The 18,176-nt window shown below is 42.0% G+C and overlaps 1 protein-coding gene across 1 annotated transcript in view; it reads left to right on the top strand.

Annotated features, from left to right (window-relative positions):
• Nucleotides 1–62: 62 nt before the first annotated feature.
• Nucleotides 63–18,176, top strand: part of reck (reversion-inducing-cysteine-rich protein with kazal motifs) — a gene marked incomplete at its 5' end in the record, with an annotated part of 50,376 nt that continues 32,262 nt past the window's right edge. Inside the window, 4 exons of the mRNA XM_034080135.2 lie at nt 63–330; nt 8,301–8,474; nt 10,168–10,380; nt 14,482–14,618. Of these exons, the coding sequence (XP_033936026.1) occupies nt 63–330; nt 8,301–8,474; nt 10,168–10,380; nt 14,482–14,618 (792 nt within the window). The remainder of the gene's footprint in view (nt 331–8,300; nt 8,475–10,167; nt 10,381–14,481; nt 14,619–18,176) is intronic.

Raw genomic sequence — 18,176 nt, 5'->3', positions numbered from 1 at the left:
GTGTGCGTGCGTGTGTGTGCGTGCGTGTGTGTACGTGTGCGTGCGTGTGTGTGTGTGTGCAGGTCTTCACTGCTGCAGCAGAGCAGAGGCTCCTCACTGCCAGGCCGCCTGTGGGAGGATCCTGCGCTCTCTGAGCACGGAGCATGAGATCATGGAGGCTCTGATCACAGAGTGTGGGTCCCAGCCCCTCCCTCAGGACCCCATGTGGCAGTGCTTCCTGGGCAGCGCTCAGCCCCCCCCCCCCTCCGAGGAGGAGCCCCCCCGCCACCCCTCAAAGATGGACTGCGCCAAACTGCACTGCTGCTCCAAGGCCAACACGTCGCTCTGCAGGTAGGAAGCGTCGAGAGCAGGGGTGGGCAAACGTCTGGCTCGGGGGCCACGACGGGTTTTACAGTTCGACAGACGGGCAGCAGATCGGTGAACACATCTTTAGCCGTCCACTCCTCTTTACACTCGCCACTCAATGTCGCCTTTCTTTTCTGTGGTCCACTCATTGTTACGGATGCAGGAGAGGTGCGTCATGGCGTAACCGCTACGTGCCTTCTTATGACCCACAGCGTTTTACGTCGCTGATTTTCTCCGCAACACCGCTCACAACCACATCAATAGAGGACTGCGTCGGGTAGGTTTTAATCACACAAAGCCAGATTAAATTAAAGAACTACTTCTGCAGCCTTATACCTTCCTCCAGAGGGCCGTGGTGCGTTGTTTGTGAATGTGGTTCAGCGGCATTACGCTGTAAGGTCTCACTGTCCGCCTGTCACACGAGCAGCTGATACATATCCCCGTCCCTGACTGTGCTTCAGTCTGAAAGCTGTTTGGCATCACAACGCGGTTATGAACGTTTCTCTGGCATTCAACCGGTGACGTTAGCATAGCAACCGAAGCTAATCAGGGTCGCTTTGTGATAGTTTCTGGTTCCCTCAATGATGTCAATGTTGTTCTCGCCAATCTCTATGCGCCCACTGGGATGATGAAGCATTCATTATTACCAGACCTCAGCTCCCACCATTTGATTTTGGGCGGTGATCTCAACCGTGCAATGGACCCGCTTTCAGACAAATCTAGCCCAAAACGGGACTCCGCCTCTAAAACGCCTAAAGCCATCTCACTATTTACGAGTCAAACAGGATGTGGGACCCACGGCGTTCTCTCCACCCCAAAGCCAAACCGTTTTCTTTCTACTCCTTGGTTCTCAAAACATTCTCGAGAATCGACTATTTTTTTATCGATAACTGTTTTCTTCCCGCTGTAAAAAACATAGAATACTCACTCGTAGTGATATCCGACCACGCCCCATTGCTACTCGACCTCTCATTCACACTGCTACAAAAGACACGTCCCCCCTGGCGCCTGAACTGCTCACTAATAAAGGACGATCTGTGAAACAATCTCTAAGGCCATTGATGATTTCCTTATAACCAGCATGTCTGATGGGATCTCACCGTCTCTTCTGTGGGAGACGGTAACAGCTGTGATCCGAGGAGAGACTATCTCCTACTCTGCAAGGCAAAACAAAATGAGAAAAAACAGTTAAACTTTTTCCTGCAATACCCGACATTTCAGTTGACCCCACTAGATGGCGCACTCTAGACACAATTGACCTTTGCCGGAGTCTGGTCTATTCTCTGGCCCACAGGAAAAATGCTTGTATGTGTGTATAATAAATTGCACTAAAACGACTTTTGCTCGGACCTTGATTTTATGCGTAAGATCCGCTGACGGATACTAGATAGCGAACTGTCAACATGTCCATCCCCTGAGCTAGATGAGGAAAGGCAACATCTTCAGATGGACTACAATTTACTTCCAACGCACGAGACTGAGAAATTGCTTTTAAGATCGCGTGGATTTCAGCATGAACATGGGGAGAAGGCGGGTCGCCTCCTCGCGCACCAAATTAAGAGCCAGTCGGTTTCCCAACAAATTCAACAGATACGGACCCCTACTCGTGAACTCACAACCATCCCATCTGTTATCAACGACACCTTTAAAACCTTTCACCCTGGACTCTACGCCTCACAAGCCCCGGGCGATAAAGCGGACAGAACTAAATTCTTGGATGATCTGGAATGTCCGTCCATCACACCGGCTCAGGAGGCTGAGTTGGATCAACCTCTAAAGCCCAGTGAAGTAGCTGACTCGATCAGGCTGACCCAGAGTGGCCCGGGCCCGGACGGCTATCCAATCGAGTTTTATAAACAATTTATTGATAAATCGACCCGTCTTCTTTTGAGAATGTTTGAGGACTCTCTGGACCGGGGAACGTTGCCTCAAACTCTGACTGAGGCGGTAGTAATTGTATTATTAAAACCAGGCAAGGATAATTCTGAATGTAGCTCCTCTCGCCCCATCTCGCTTCTGAACGCGGACCATAAGATCCTGGCTAAAATACTAGCCATACGCCTTGAATCAGTCACGCCAAACATCACATCATTCGACCAAACTGGGGTTATGAAAGGCCGACACTCCTTCTCAACATCCGTCTCCTTCTCCACATCCGTCTCCTTCTCCACATCCTCCTCTCTCCTGCATCCAAGGAGACACCAGAGGTGGTGTCTCCTTGGATGCAGAGAAAGCGTTCGACAGGGTGGAGTGGGGCTTTCTATTTGAGGTCCTTAAGAGGTTCAGCCTCGGATCCAAATTTGTCTCATGGATAGCATTGTTATACTCTTCACCAAAGTGAGTACTAACGGGATGAGTTCTCAATACTTTACACGAGGTAGAGGTACTCGCCAGGGTTGCCCTCTAAGCCCGTTACTATTCGCCATGGCGATCGATCCCCTATCAATTGCGCTTAAATCGTCCAGCTTTACACAAGGAATGACCAGATATGGCTCTGAACACATACTCTCGTTATACGCTGACGATTTACTACTGTTCATTTCTATCCCTATATCTACCATTCCTCAGATAATAGATATTAACCCGATTCGGAACCTTCTCAGGGTACGAGCTAAACCTTTCCAAGAGTGAGTGCTTCCCCGTAAACGACCTGGCCCTTCAGATCCCCGATAGACTTCACCTTCAAGATGTCTAGAGTAATCTTAAGTATTTAGGCGTGAATATAAGTGGAGAACTCTCAGACCTTTACAAAGATAACGTCCCACCGCTAATTGACAAGCTCAAATATGATTTGGAAAGGTGGAATAATTTACATTTAACTCTCTCTGGGAGGGTAGACTGTATCAAAATAAACGTCCTCCCTCGCTTTCTGTACCTCTTTCAATGTCTGCCAGTCTTCCTGCCAAAATCACTTTTTCGTAAAATAGACACGAATCTCCTCTTTTTTATGGCAAGGGAAGACTCCGAGAATTAGGAAAGAGCTTTTACTAAGGCCTAGATCTACAGGAGGATTAGCGCTTCCAAACATAAGACCCTGGGCAGCCAATATCCACAAAGTCATTCTATGGACTAAGGAACCAACATGGAGTTGGTTTGAGCTTGAAGCCGAATCCTGTCCTGATACCTCACTCTTGGCTTCGCTCACATCGACATTACCCAGCCGGCCGACTCAACATTCGAATAACCCGATTGTTGTTTCCACCCTAAGAATTTGGTCCCAATTCAGAAAGGCTCATGGACTCTGTGGATCCTCTATACATAGTCCCATTCGCAACAGCCATCTCTGCCCCCCCCTCACACTGATGGGCCTTCTCTATGTGGCAGGTCTCATCAGAGGAAGGGACCTTTACATTAACAATGTTTTCGGGAGCTTTAGCCAACTCTCTGACTCATGTAGCCTTCCAGACTCTCATCTATTTCGCTACTTCCAGGTCCCAAACTGGGTTAAACTAAACAACCCTTCCTTCCCCAATATCCCTCCGGATTCAATCATTTACTCAATTCTGGACTCTAACAACCGAAAAAGGTTTGATTTCAAGAATTTACAATTCCGTCTCCCGTCTCACAAAAACATCGCTTGGTAAAATCAAACAACATTGGGAAGAGGAACTAGTCCAAGCCATAGATGACGAGGTCTGGGATGGCGCGTTAGCGAGAGTGAACAATAGTACGTCCTGTGCCAGGCTCAATCTTATACAACTAAAGGTTGTCCACCGTATCCATTACACCAACTCTAAACTCTCCAAAATATACCCAAATGTCACGGACACCTGTAGCAGATGCCACACGTCACCAGCAAACATGACTCGTATGTTTTGGTCTTCGCCTACAAGATACTGGACAAGCATTTTCAAACCCCTCGCTGAGGCCTTGGACGTGGTACTGACACCATGCGCCATGTTTGGAGTACTACCTGGCCACCGAATGTTGCAGAGGAAAACTAAAGACAGTATAGCCTTTGCTTCTATCTTAGCACCTAGAAGAATACTCCTAGAAAGGAAATCTCCTATACCACCTAAAGCATCTCTCTGGCTGAAAGATTTGATGTTGTACCTGAACCTGGAGAAGATTAAATATGACCTGAGGGGCTCCTCAAAACTATTTGAATCTGTTTGTTTTTGTTATATTAATTTTTATTTATTTATCTGTTCTGTCTTTGTATACATGTGTGCATGTGTACATGTGTGTGGGTATGTACACACACGTATGTGTATGTGTATGTGTATATGTGGGTATACATATGTGAGTATATGGGTACATGTATTACTGTTACTATTCTTTATTCCCTTATCTAGACATTTTACTTTAATATTATCTTCTACATTACTTTACTTTTACCGATACATGTATCTATTGTATTTAGTTAGTTATTTAATTTACTAGCTAGGACCGGGAGGGGGGGAAAGGGGAAAGATAAATAATCAGGCTCTCGTATCGTGGCATAAACCGTTTTCTACACACAAACAGAACCGCACTAAGCTGTTAGTGTCGCCTGACTTTAGATAAGTGTTTTCAATAAGTGTGTGGTCGCGTTCTAGTCTCTTTGCTCAGCGCTACTGATTGTTACAACTTGTATTTCGCTGTACTCGCCATGAACTGTTATTGCTCAGGTTAATCTCGACCCCTCCGATGTAAGCCTGACGTATTTTAAAGCGGCCAAAATCATACAAATATAAGAAAGAAATATAACTCAAAGCAAAGTGCCGCTGAGGCACCCGTCAGCGAATCTTACGCATAAAATCAAGGTCCGAGCAAAAGTCGTTTTAGTGCAATTTATTATACACACATACAAGCATTTTTCTTGTGGGCCAGAGAATAGACCAGACTCCGGCAAAGGTCAATGTGTCTAGAGTGCGCCATCTAGTGGGGTCAACTGAAATGTCGGGTATTGCAGGAAAAAGGCAAAATGAATGTGGTCTTTACTATAATTTGGACAATTTTGTACCAATATTCAACGGACCGGATTAAAAAGCCCAACGAGCCGTATATGGCCCGCGGGCCTTAGTTTTCCCACGCCTGCTCTAAAGCCAACACGTCACTCTGCACGTAGGAAGCAGTGCTCTATAAATAAAATGCATTATTACAGGTCAAGTGAGGAGGATCATGCATGTTATATGAATGTTTCATGTATGTCCTCTCCTCTCAGGGACTTGTGTCAGTAGATCATAATAATAATAATAATGCATTTATTTTATATAGGCGCCTTTCAAGGCTCTCAAGGTCGCCGTACAAACACATAGAAAACAAGATACACAATACATAACACCAGCATAAGAGACATAAACAAGACAATGCAGTTTATCAATCAATCATGAATGTTATGAATGTTTCATGAATGTTATATGAATGTTATGAATGTTTCATGTATGTTTCATGTATGTTTCATGTATGTTATATGAATGTTTCATACATGTTTCATGTACCTTATGAATGTTTCATGAATGTTATATGAATGTTTCATGAATGTTTCATGTATGTTATATGAATGTTTCATGTATGTTATATGAATGTTTCATGCATGTTTCATGTATGTTATATGAATGTTTCATGTATCTTATGAATGTTTCATGAATGTTATATGAATGTTTCATGTATGTTATATGAATGTTTCATGTATGTTATATGAATGTTTCATGCATGTTTCATGTATGTTATATGAATGTTTCATGTATCTTATGAATGTTTCATGAATGTTATATGAATGTTTCATGTATGTTATATGAATGTTTCATGTATCTTATGAATGTTTCATGAATGTTATATGAATGTTTCATGTATGTTATATGAATGTTTCATGAATGTTTCATGTATGTTTCATGTATGTTATATGAATGTTTCATACATGTTTCATGTATGTTATATGAATGTTATGAATGTTTCATGAATGTTATATGAATGTTTCATGTATGTTATATGAATGTTTCATGCATGTTTCATGTATGTTATATGAATGTTTCATGTATGTTATATGAATGTTTCATGTATGTTATATGAATGTTTCATGAATGTTATATGAATGTTTCATGTATGTTATATGAATGTTATATGAATGTTATATGAATGTTTCATGTATGTTATATGAATGTTTCATGTATGTTATGAATGTTTCATGAATGTTTCATGAATGTTATATGAATGTTTCATGAATGTTATGAATGTTTCATGAATGTTATGAATGTTTCATGTATGTTATATGAATGTTATATGAATGTTATGAATGTTTCATGAATGTTATGAATGTTTCATGAATGTTATGAATGTTTCATGAATGTTATATGAATGTTTCATGAATGTTATATGAATGTTATGAATGTTTCATGAATGTTATATGAATGTTTCATGTATGTTATATGAATGTTTTATGTATGTTATATGAATGTTTCATGTATGTCATGAATGTTTCATGTATGTTATGAATGTTTCATGAATGTTATATGAATGTTATGAATGTTTCATGAATGTTATATGAATGTTATGAATGTTTCATGAATGTTATATGAATGTTTCATGTATGTTATATGAATGTTTCATGTATGTCATGAATGTTTCATGTATGTTATGAATGTTTCATGAATGTTATATGAATGTTATGAATGTTTCATGAATGTTATGAATGTTTCATGTATGTTATGAATGTTTCATGAATGTTATATGAATGTTTCATGAATGTTATATGAATGTTATGAATGTTTCATGAATGTTATGAATGTTTCATGAATGTTATGAATGTTTCATGAATGTTATATGAATGTTTTATGAATGTTATATGAATGTTATGAATGTTTCATGAATGTTATATGAATGTTTCATGTATGTTATATGAATGTTTCATGAATGTTATATGAATGTTATGAATGTTTCATGAATGTTATATGAATGTTTCATGTATGTTATATGAATGTTTCATGTATGTCATGAATGTTTCATGAATGTTATATGAATGTTTCATGAATGTTATATGAATGTTTCATGAATGTTATATGAATGTTATGAATGTTTCATGAATGTTATGAATGTTTCATGAATGTTATATGAATGTTATGAATGTTTCATGAATGTTATGAATGTTTCATGAATGTTATATGAATGTTATGAATGTTTCATGTACCTTATGAATGTTTCATGAATGTTATATGAATGTTTCATACATGTTTCATGTACCTTATGAATGTTTCATGAATGTTATATGAATGTTTCATGTATGTTATATGAATGTTTCATGTATCTTATGAATGTTTCATGTATGTTATATGAATGTTTCATGCATGTTATATGAATGTTATATGAATGTTTCATGAATGTTATATGCATGTTTCATGTATGTTATATGAATGTTTCATGTATGTTATATGAATGTTTCATGAATGTTATATGAATGTTTCATGTATGTTATATGAATGTTTCATGTATGTTATATGAATGTTATATGAATGTTTCATGAATGTTATATGAATGTTTCATGTATGTTATATGAATGTTTCATGTATGTTATATGAATGTTTCATGAATGTTTCATGTATGTTATATGAATGTTTCATGTATGTTATATGAATGTTTCATGTATGTTATATGAATGTTATATGAATGTTATATGCATGTTTCATGTATGTTATATGAATGTTTCATGAATGTTATATGAATGTTTCATGTATGTTATATGAATGTTTCATGTATGTTATATGAATGTTTCATGAATGTTTCATGTATGTTATATGAATGTTTCATGTATGTTATATGAATGTTTCATGTATGTTATATGAATGTTATATGAATGTTATATGCATGTTTCATGTATGTTATATGAATGTTTCATGAATGTTATATGAATGTTTCATGAATGTTATATGAATGTTATATGCATGTTTCATGTATGTTATATGAATTTTTCATGAATGTTATATGAATGTTTCATGTATGTTACATGAATGTTTTATGTATGTTATCTCTCCTCTCAGGGACATGTGTGAGCGGATCAGCACGAACTGGGGCAGTCAGACCTGGCAGGACTTCGATCAGCTGTGTGAATATAACCCTGTGGAGAAGCCTCTGATCACCTGTCTGTCTGACGTGAGGGAGCCCTGCCAGCTGGGCTGCAAACACCTGAGCTACTGCAGCAACTTCAACAACAGGTACCTGCCTGTCTCTCTGTCTCTCTGTCTGTCTGTCTGTCTGCCTGTCTCTCTGTCTGTCTGTCTGTCTCTCTGTCTGTCTGTCTGTCTCTCTGTCTGTCTGTCTGTTAGAGACACACACACACATTACATGTCACTTGTTAGACGCTTTTATCCAAAGCGACTAACATACTCAGTACTGAGGGCAATCCCCACAGGAGCACTTTGGGGTGAAGGGTCTCAGGGCCACAACACGACATGCTGACTGCAGTGGGGTTTGAACCTGTGACCCCCTGCCCGAACACCAACGCTCAACCCACTGCACCACACGCCTCCACACACACACACACACACACACACACACACACACACACACACACACACACACACACACACACACACACACACACACACACACACACACACACACATACCATGTATACATCACTTCAGGGGACATTACATTGACTTACATGCATTTCCTGGAGACTTATCCTAACCAAGTCTTCATCCTAACATTAATGACTCCCCTTATGGGGACCTCCAAGTTGTCCCCATAAGGGAGGAGAGTCCCCACACGTGACTGTGTAAACAGATTTAGGTCCCCACAAGTATAGTAATGCTAGACCACACACACACACACACACACACACACACACACACACACACACACACACACACACACACACACACACACACACACACACACACACACACACACACTTTCCGTTCCTCCTCTCTAAATCACTTAACTCAGATCAGGATGGCTTGGAGCTCCTGCTGTTGCATTGTGGGATTTGGAGTCCAGAGAAACAAACTGTGTGTGTTGATAGCCTCAGCCGCAACCGAGGGGTTCACACACACACACACACACACACACACACACACACACACACACACACACACACACACACACACACACACACACACACAGTAATGAAGGAGCCGCTCCCTAACGTCTCCTCTGAACCTCCAATTAGCTGAGTCATCGGAGACCAAACCCTCAGAGATCACACACACGTCCTGCCGCGCAGAGGAACCACCCTCGCATTATCCTCAGAACACCCACTCTGAACACACACACCGTTTACTGAGGCACACACACATATTAATGCTCAGTACTCTAAATGTCTTATATATATTTGTGTACCTTTCTAACGCTGAACTCCTAGCCGTTCAGGAGGCAAGGGAGAACTCAGAAAGGTCTTTCTTCCATAAGACATGCAGAAAGAGTGAACTAGGTCAGTCAGTAAACTTTATCGACAGCACCTCCTCCACACGGATGCACAGAGTGCTTTACAGCACAGGACACAATTCACAGTACAACCGTAACATGTAGAATAAAAGGCATAAAACAACAGCAGGTAACACATAGGATAAAACACAGCCACTAACTCTCCTCCTCCTCCTCCTCCTCCTCCTCCTCCTCCTCCTCCTCCTCCTCCTCCAAAGGCTGCCGGAGGAGGAGGAGGGTCTTTAGCTGCCCCTTAAACATCTCTATTGAGGCTTTTAAATACATGTCAAATAAAGCCAGATGAGCTAAAAACAGAATGTTGATGAAGCTGCACAGGGGAATAAAATACTGCTTATAAAACACAAAGTACCTAGTTCTATCTGCTTATTTCCCTTGTGTCCGCGCTCCGCTCACCTGATGCACTCAGCTGCCATTGGAGAGGGTTTTTTAAACCCTTTTTTTCTTGCGTTTCTGTCTCAGGCCCACAGAGCTGTTCCGCAGCTGCAACGTCCAATCGGATCAGGGCGCCATGAACGACATGAAGCTGTGGTCCAACGGCACGATCAAGATGCCCTTCATGAACATCCCGGTGCTTGACATCAGGAAGTGTCTCCCCGACATGTGGAAGGCCGTGGCCTGCTCTCTGCAGATCAAACCCTGTCTGAGCAAGGCCAGGGGGAGCCTCATCTGCAAGTACGTGTACTATACTACTGTACAACATGTAATATACGGATTAACTAGTACATGAAGAGCCTCGTCTGCAAGTACGTGTACTATACTACTGTACAACATGTAATATACGGATTAACTAGTACATGAAGAGCCTCGTCTGCAAGTACGTGTACTATACTACTGTACAACATGTAATATACAGATTAACTAGTACATGAAGAGCCTCGTCTGCAAGTACGTGTACTATACTACTGTACAACATGTAATATACAGATTAACTAGTACATGAAGAGCCTCGTCTGCAAGTACGTGTACTATACTACTGTACAACATGTAATATACAGATTAACTAGTACATGAAGAGCCTCGTCTGCAAGTACGTGTACTATACTACTGTACAACATGTAATATACAGATTAACTAGTACATGAAGAGCCTCATCTGCAAGTACGTGTACTATACTACTGTAAAACATGTAATATACAGATTAACTAGTACATGAAGAGCCTCGTCTGCAAGTACGTGTACTATACTACTGTACAACATGTAATATACAGATTAACTAGTACATGAAGAGCCTCGTCTGCAAGTACGTGTACTATACTACTGTACAACATGTAATATACAGATTAACTAGTACATGAAGAGCCTCGTCTGCAAGTACGTGTACTATACTACTGTACAACATGTAATATACAGATTAACTAGTACATGAAGAGCCTCGTCTGCAAGTACGTGTACTATACTACTGTAAAACATGTAATATACAGATTAACTAGTACATGAAGAGCCTCGTCTGCAAGTACGTGTACTATACTACTGTACAACATGTAATATACAGATTAACTAGTACATGAAGAGCCTCGTCTGCAAGTACGTGTACTATACTACTGTACAACATGTAATATACAGATTAACTAGTACATGAAGAGCCTCGTCTGCAAGTACGTGTACTCTACTACTGTACAACATGTAATATACAGATTAACTAGTACATGAAGAGCCTCATCTGCAAGTACGTGTACTATACTACTGTAAAACATGTAATATACAGATTAACTAGTACATGAAGAGCCTCGTCTGCAAGTACGTGTACTATACTACTGTAAAACATGTAATATACAGATTAACTAGTACATGAAGAGCCTCGTCTGCAAGTACGTCTACTATACTACTGTACAACATGTAATATACAGATTAACTAGTACATGAAGAGCCTCGTCTGCAAGTACGTGTACTATACTACTGTACAACATGTAATATACAGATTAACTAGTACATGAAGAGCCTCGTCTGCAAGTACGTGTACTATACTACTGTACAACATGTAATATACAGATTAACTAGTACATGAAGAGCCTCATCTGCAAGTACGTGTACTATACTACTGTACAACATGTAATATACAGATTAACTAGTACATGAAGAGCCTCGTCTGCAAGTACGTGTACTATACTACTGTACAACATGTAATATACAGATTAACTAGTACATGAAGAGCCTCGTCTGCAAGTACGTGTACTATACTACTGTACAACATGTAATATACAGATTAACTAGTACATGAAGAGCCTCATCTGCAAGTACGTGTACTATACTACTGTAAAACATGTAATATACAGATTAACTAGTACATGAAGAGCCTCGTCTGCAAGTACGTGTACTATACTACTGTACAACATGTAATATACAGATTAACTAGTACATGAAGAGCCTCGTCTGCAAGTACGTGTACTATACTACTGTACAACATGTAATATACAGATTAACTAGTACATGAAGAGCCTCGTCTGCAAGTACGTGTACTATACTACTGTACAACATGTAATATACAGATTAACTAGTACATGAAGAGCCTCGTCTGCAAGTACGTGTACTCTACTACTGTACAACATGTAATATACAGATTAACTAGTACATGAAGAGCCTCATCTGCAAGTACGTGTACTATACTACTGTAAAACATGTAATATACAGATTAACTAGTACATGAAGAGCCTCGTCTGCAAGTACGTGTACTATACTACTGTACAACATGTAATATACAGATTAACTAGTACATGAAGAGCCTCGTCTGCAAGTACGTCTACTATACTACTGTAAAACATGTAATATACAGATTAACTAGTACATGAAGAGCCTCATCTGCAAGTACGTGTACTATACTACTGTAAAACATGTAATATACAGATTAACTAGTACATGAAGAGCCTCATCTGCAAGTACGTATACTATACTACTGTAAAACATGTAATATACAGATTAACTAGTACATGAAGAGCCTCGTCTGCAAGTACGTCTACTATACTACTGTAAAACATGTAATATACAGATTAACTAGTACATGAAGAGCCTCATCTGCAAGTACGTGTACTATACTACTGTAAAACATGTAATATACAGATTAACTAGTACATGAAGAGCCTCGTCTGCAAGTATGTGTACTATACTACTGTACAACATGTAATATACAGATTAACTAGTACATGAAGAGCCTCGTCTGCAAGTACGTGTACTATACTACTGTAAAACATGTAATATACAGATTAACTAGTACATGAAGAGCCTCGTCTGCAAGTACGTCTACTATTACTACTGTAAAACATGTAATATACAGATTAACTAGTACATGAAGAGCCTCGTCTGCAAGTACGTGTACTATACTACTGTAAAACATGTAATATACAGATTAACTAGTACATGAAGAGCCTTGTCTGCAAGTACGTGTACTATACTACTGTAAAACATGTAATATACAGATTAACTAGTACATGAAGAGCCTCGTCTGCAAGTACGTGTACTATACTACTGTAAAACATGTAATATACAGATTAACTAGTACATGAAGAGCCTCGTCTGCAAGTACGTGTACTATACTACTGTAAAACATGTAATATACAGATTAACTAGTACATGAAGAGCCTCGTCTGCAAGTACGTGTACTATACTACTGTAAAACATGTAATATACAGATTAACTAGTACATGAAGAGCCTCGTCTGCAAGTACGTCTACTATACTACTGTAAAACATGTAATATACAGATTAACTAGTACATGAAGAGCCTCGTCTGCAAGTACGTCTACTATACTACTGTAAAACATGTAATATACAGATTAACTAGTACATGAAGAGCCTCGTCTGCAAGTACGTGTACTATACTACTGTAAAACATGTAATATACAGATTAACTAGTACATGAAGAGCCTCGTCTGCAAGTACGTGTACTATACTACTGTAAAACATGTAATATACAGATTAACTAGTACATGAAGAGCCTCGTCTGCAAGTACGTCTACTATACTACTGTAAAACATGTAATATACAGATTAACTAGTACATGAAGAGCCTCGTCTGCAAGTACGTGTACTATACTACTGTAAAACATGTAATATACAGATTAACTAGTACATGAAGAGCCTCGTCTGCAAGTACGTGTCCTATACTACTGTAAAACATGTAATATACAGATTAACTAGTACATGAAGAGTCTCGTCTGCAAGTACGTGTCCTATACTACTGTAAAACATGTAATATACAGATTAACTAGTACATGAAGAGTCTCGTCTGCAAGTACGTGTCCTATACTACTGTAAAACATGTAATATACATATTAACTAGTACATGAAGAGCCTCGTCTGCAAGTACGTGTACTATACTACTGTAAAACATGTAATATACAGATTAACTAGTACATGAAGAGCCTCGTCTGCAAGTACGTGTACTATACTACTGTAAAACATGTAATATGCAGATTAACTAGTACATGAAGAGCCTCGTCTGCAAGTACGTGTCCTATACTACTGTAAAACATGTAATATACAGATTAACTAGTACATGAAGAGCCTCGTCTGCAAGTACGTGTACTATACTACTGTAAACATGTAATATACAGATTAACTAGTACATGAAGAGCCTCGTCTGCAAGTACGTGTCCTATACTACTGTAAAACATGTAATATACAGATTAACTAGTACATGAAGAGTCTCGTCTGCAAGTACGTGTCCTATACTACTGTAAAACATGTAATATACATATTAACTAGTACATGAAGAGCCTCGTCTGCAAGTACGTGTCCTATACTGCAAAGCACATGAACTAGTACCTCACCCGTGTGCTCAGGGCAGACTGCGTGGAGATCCTGACTCGGTGTGGAGACAGGAAGCGTTTCTACGAAGGTCAAACTCCAGAGAGGATCTGTGACCTGCTGTCTCCTACTGAGGACCCTGAACGCTGCATCCCCCTGCACAAGTACCTCAGTGAGTACTTTCATATCTATACAAGTACCTCAGTGAGTACTTTCATATCTATACAAGTACCCCAGTGAGTACATTCATATCTATACAAGTACCTCAGTGAGTACTTTCATATCTATACAAGTACCCCAGTGAGTACTTTCATATCTATACAAGTACCCCGGTGAGTACTTTCATATATATACAAGTACCTCAGTGAGTACTTTCATATCTATACAAGTACCTCAGTGAGTACTTTCATATATATATATATATATATATACGGCTGTCTCCTACTGAGGACCCTGAACGCTGCATTCCCCTGTACAAGTACCTCAGTGACTACTTTCATATATATACAGGTACCTGAGTTTACCTGAGAGTACCTGAGAGTACTTGAGAGTACCTGAGTGCACCCGAGAGTACCCGAGAGTACCCGAGAGTACCCGAGAGTACCTGAGTTTACCTGAGAGTACCTGAGTGTACCTGAGTGTACCTGAGAGTACCTGAGTGTACCTGAGTGTACCTGAGAGTACCTGAAAGTACCTGAGTGTACCTGAGAGTACCCGAGTGCACTTGAGAGTACCTGAGAGTACCTGAGAGTACCTGAGAGTACCTGAGTGCACCCGAGAGTACCTGAGAGTACCTGAGAGTACCTGAGTGTACCTGAGTGTACTTGAGAGTGCCTGAGAGTACCTGAGTGTACCTGAGAGTACCCGAGTGTACCCGAGTTTACCCGCGTGTACCCGAGAGTACCCGTGTGTACCCGAGTTTACCCGAGAGTACCCGAGTTTACCCGAGAGTACCCGAGTTTACCCGTGTGTACCCGAGAGTACCCGAGTTTACCCGTGTGTACCCGAGTTTACCCGTGTGTACCCGAGTTTACCCGTGTGTACCCGAGTTTAACCGAGAGTACCCGAGTTTACCCGTGTGTACCCGAGTTTAACCGTGTGTACCAGAGAGTACCCGTGTGTACCCGTGTGTACCCGAGTTTACCCGAGTTTACCCGTGTGTACCCGAGTTTACCCGTGTGTACCCGAGTTTACCCGTGTGTACCCGAGAGTACCCGAGTTTACCCGTGTGTACCCGAGTTTACCCGAGAGTACCCAAGAGTACCCGTGTGTACCCGAGAGTACCCGAGTTTACCCGAGTGTACCTGAGAGCACCCGTGTGTACCCGTGTGTACCCAAGAGTACCAGAGAGTACCCGAGTTTACCTGAGTGTACCTGAGAGTACCTAAGTGTACCTGAGTGTACCTGAGTGTACCTGAGTGTACCCGAGTTTACCCGTGTGTACCCGAGAGTACCCGAGTTTACCCGTGTGTACCCGAGAGTACCCAAGTTTACCTGTGTGTACCCGAGAGTACCCGAGTTTACCCGAGAGTACCCGAGTTTACCCGTGTGTACCCGAGAGTACCCGAGTTTACCCGTGTGTACCCGAGAGTACCCGAGATTACCCGTGTGTACCTGAGAGCACCTGCGAGTACCTGGGAGTACCTGTATTCCCCCCCCCCCCAGGTCCCTGAGAGTACCCGAGTGCACTTGAGAGTACCCGAGTTTACCCGTGTGTACCCGAGTTTACCCGTGTGTACCCGAGAGTACCCGAGTTTACCTGAGTGTACCTGAGAGTACCTGAGTGTACCTGAGTGTACCCGAGTTTACCCGTGTGTACCCGAGAGTACCCAAGTTTACCAGTGTGTACCCGAGTTTACCCGTGTGTACCCGAGTTTACCGAGAGTACCCAAGTTTACCCGTGTGTACCCGAGTTTACCCGTGTGTACCCGAGAGTACCCGAGTTTACCCGTGTGTACCCGAGAGTACCCGAGAGTACCCGAGTTTACCCGTGTGTACCCGAGTGTACCCGAGTTTACCCGTGTGTACCTGAGAGTACCTGAGAGTACCTGAGTGTACCTAAGTGTACTTGAGTGTACCTGAGTTTAGCTGAGAGTACCCGAGAGTACCCGAGTTTAGCTGAGAGTACCCGAGAGTACCCGAGAGTACCCGAGAGTATCCGAAAGTACCCGAGTTTACCCGAGAGTACCCGAGTTTACCTGAAAGTACCCGAGTGTACCTGAGAGTACCCGAGTGTACCTGAGAGTACCCGAGAGTACCCGAGTTTACCCGAGAGTACCCGAGTGTACCTGAGAGTACCCGAGTTTACCTGAGAGTACCCGTGTGTACCTGAGAGTACCCGTGTGTACCTGAGAGTACTTGAGTGCACTTGAGTGTACCTGAGTTTAGCTGAGAGTACCCAAGAGTACCCGAGTTTAGCTGAAAGTACCCGAGTGTACCTGAGAGTACCTGAGTTTACCTGAGAGTACCTGAGTGTACCTGAGAGTACCCGAGTGCACTCGAGTGTACCTGAGAGTACCCGAGTTTAGCTGAGAGTACCCGAGAGTACCCAAGTTTAGCTGAGAGTACCCGAGAGTACCCGAGTGTACCTGAGAGTACCCGAGAGTACCCGAGTTTACCTGAGAGTACCCAAGTGTACCCGAGAGTACCCGAGTGTACCCGAGTTTACCTGAGAGTACCTGAGTTTACCTGAGAGTACCTGAGTGTACCTGAGAGTACCCGAGAGTACCCGAGTGCACTTGAGTGTACCTGAGAGTACCCGAGTTTAGCTGAGAGTACCTGAGAGTACTTGAGAGTACCTGAGTGCACCTGAGAGTACCTGAGAGTACTTGAGAGTACCTGAGAGTACCTGAGAGTACCTGAGTGTACCCGAGAGTACCCGAGAGTACCCGAGTTTAGCTGAGAGTACCTGAGAGTACCCGAGAGTACCTGAGTTTAGCTGAGAGTACCCAAGAGTACCCGAGTTTAGCTGAGAGTACCTGAGAGTACCCGAGAGTACCCGAGTTTAGCTGAGAGTACCTGAGAGTACTTGAGAGTACCTGAGAGTACCTGAGTGCACCTGAGAGTACTTGAGAATACCTGAGTGTACCTGAAAGTACCCGAGTTTACCCGAGAGTACCCGAGTTTACCCGTGTGTACCCGAGTGTACCCGAGTTTACCCGTGTGTACCTGAGAGTACCTGAGAGTACCTGAGTGTACCTAAGTGTACTTGAGTGTACCTGAGTTTAGCTGAGAGTACCCGAGAGTACCCGAGTTTAGCTGAGAGTACCCGAGAGTACCCGAGAGTATCCGAGAGTACCCGAGTTTACCCGAGAGTACCCGAGTTTACCTGAGAGTACCCGAGTGTACCTGAGAGTACCCGAGTGTACCCGAGAGTACCCGAGTTTACCCGAGAGTACCCGAGTGTACCTGAGAGTACCCGAGTTTACCTGAGAGTACCCGTGTGTACCTGAGAGTACCCGTGTGTACCTGAGAGTACTTGAGTGCACTTGAGTGTACCTGAGTTTAGCTGAGAGTACCCGAGTGTACCTGAGAGTACCCGAGTTTACCTGAGAGTACCTGAGTTTACCTGAGAGTACCTGAGTGTACCTGAGAGTACCCGAGTGCACTTGAGTGTACCTGAGAGTACCCGAGTTTAGCTGAGAGTACCCGAGAGTACCCAAGTTTAGCTGAGAGTACCCGAGAGTACCCGAGTGTACCTGAGAGTACCCGAGAGTACCCGAGTTTACCT

The sequence above is a fragment of the Pseudochaenichthys georgianus genome, unplaced genomic scaffold (genome assembly GCF_902827115.2).
Source record: "Pseudochaenichthys georgianus unplaced genomic scaffold, fPseGeo1.2 scaffold_901_arrow_ctg1, whole genome shotgun sequence".
In the NCBI taxonomy this organism is placed as follows: Eukaryota; Metazoa; Chordata; class Actinopteri; order Perciformes; family Channichthyidae; genus Pseudochaenichthys; species Pseudochaenichthys georgianus.
This window is presented reverse-complemented; position numbering and strand designations above follow the sequence as displayed.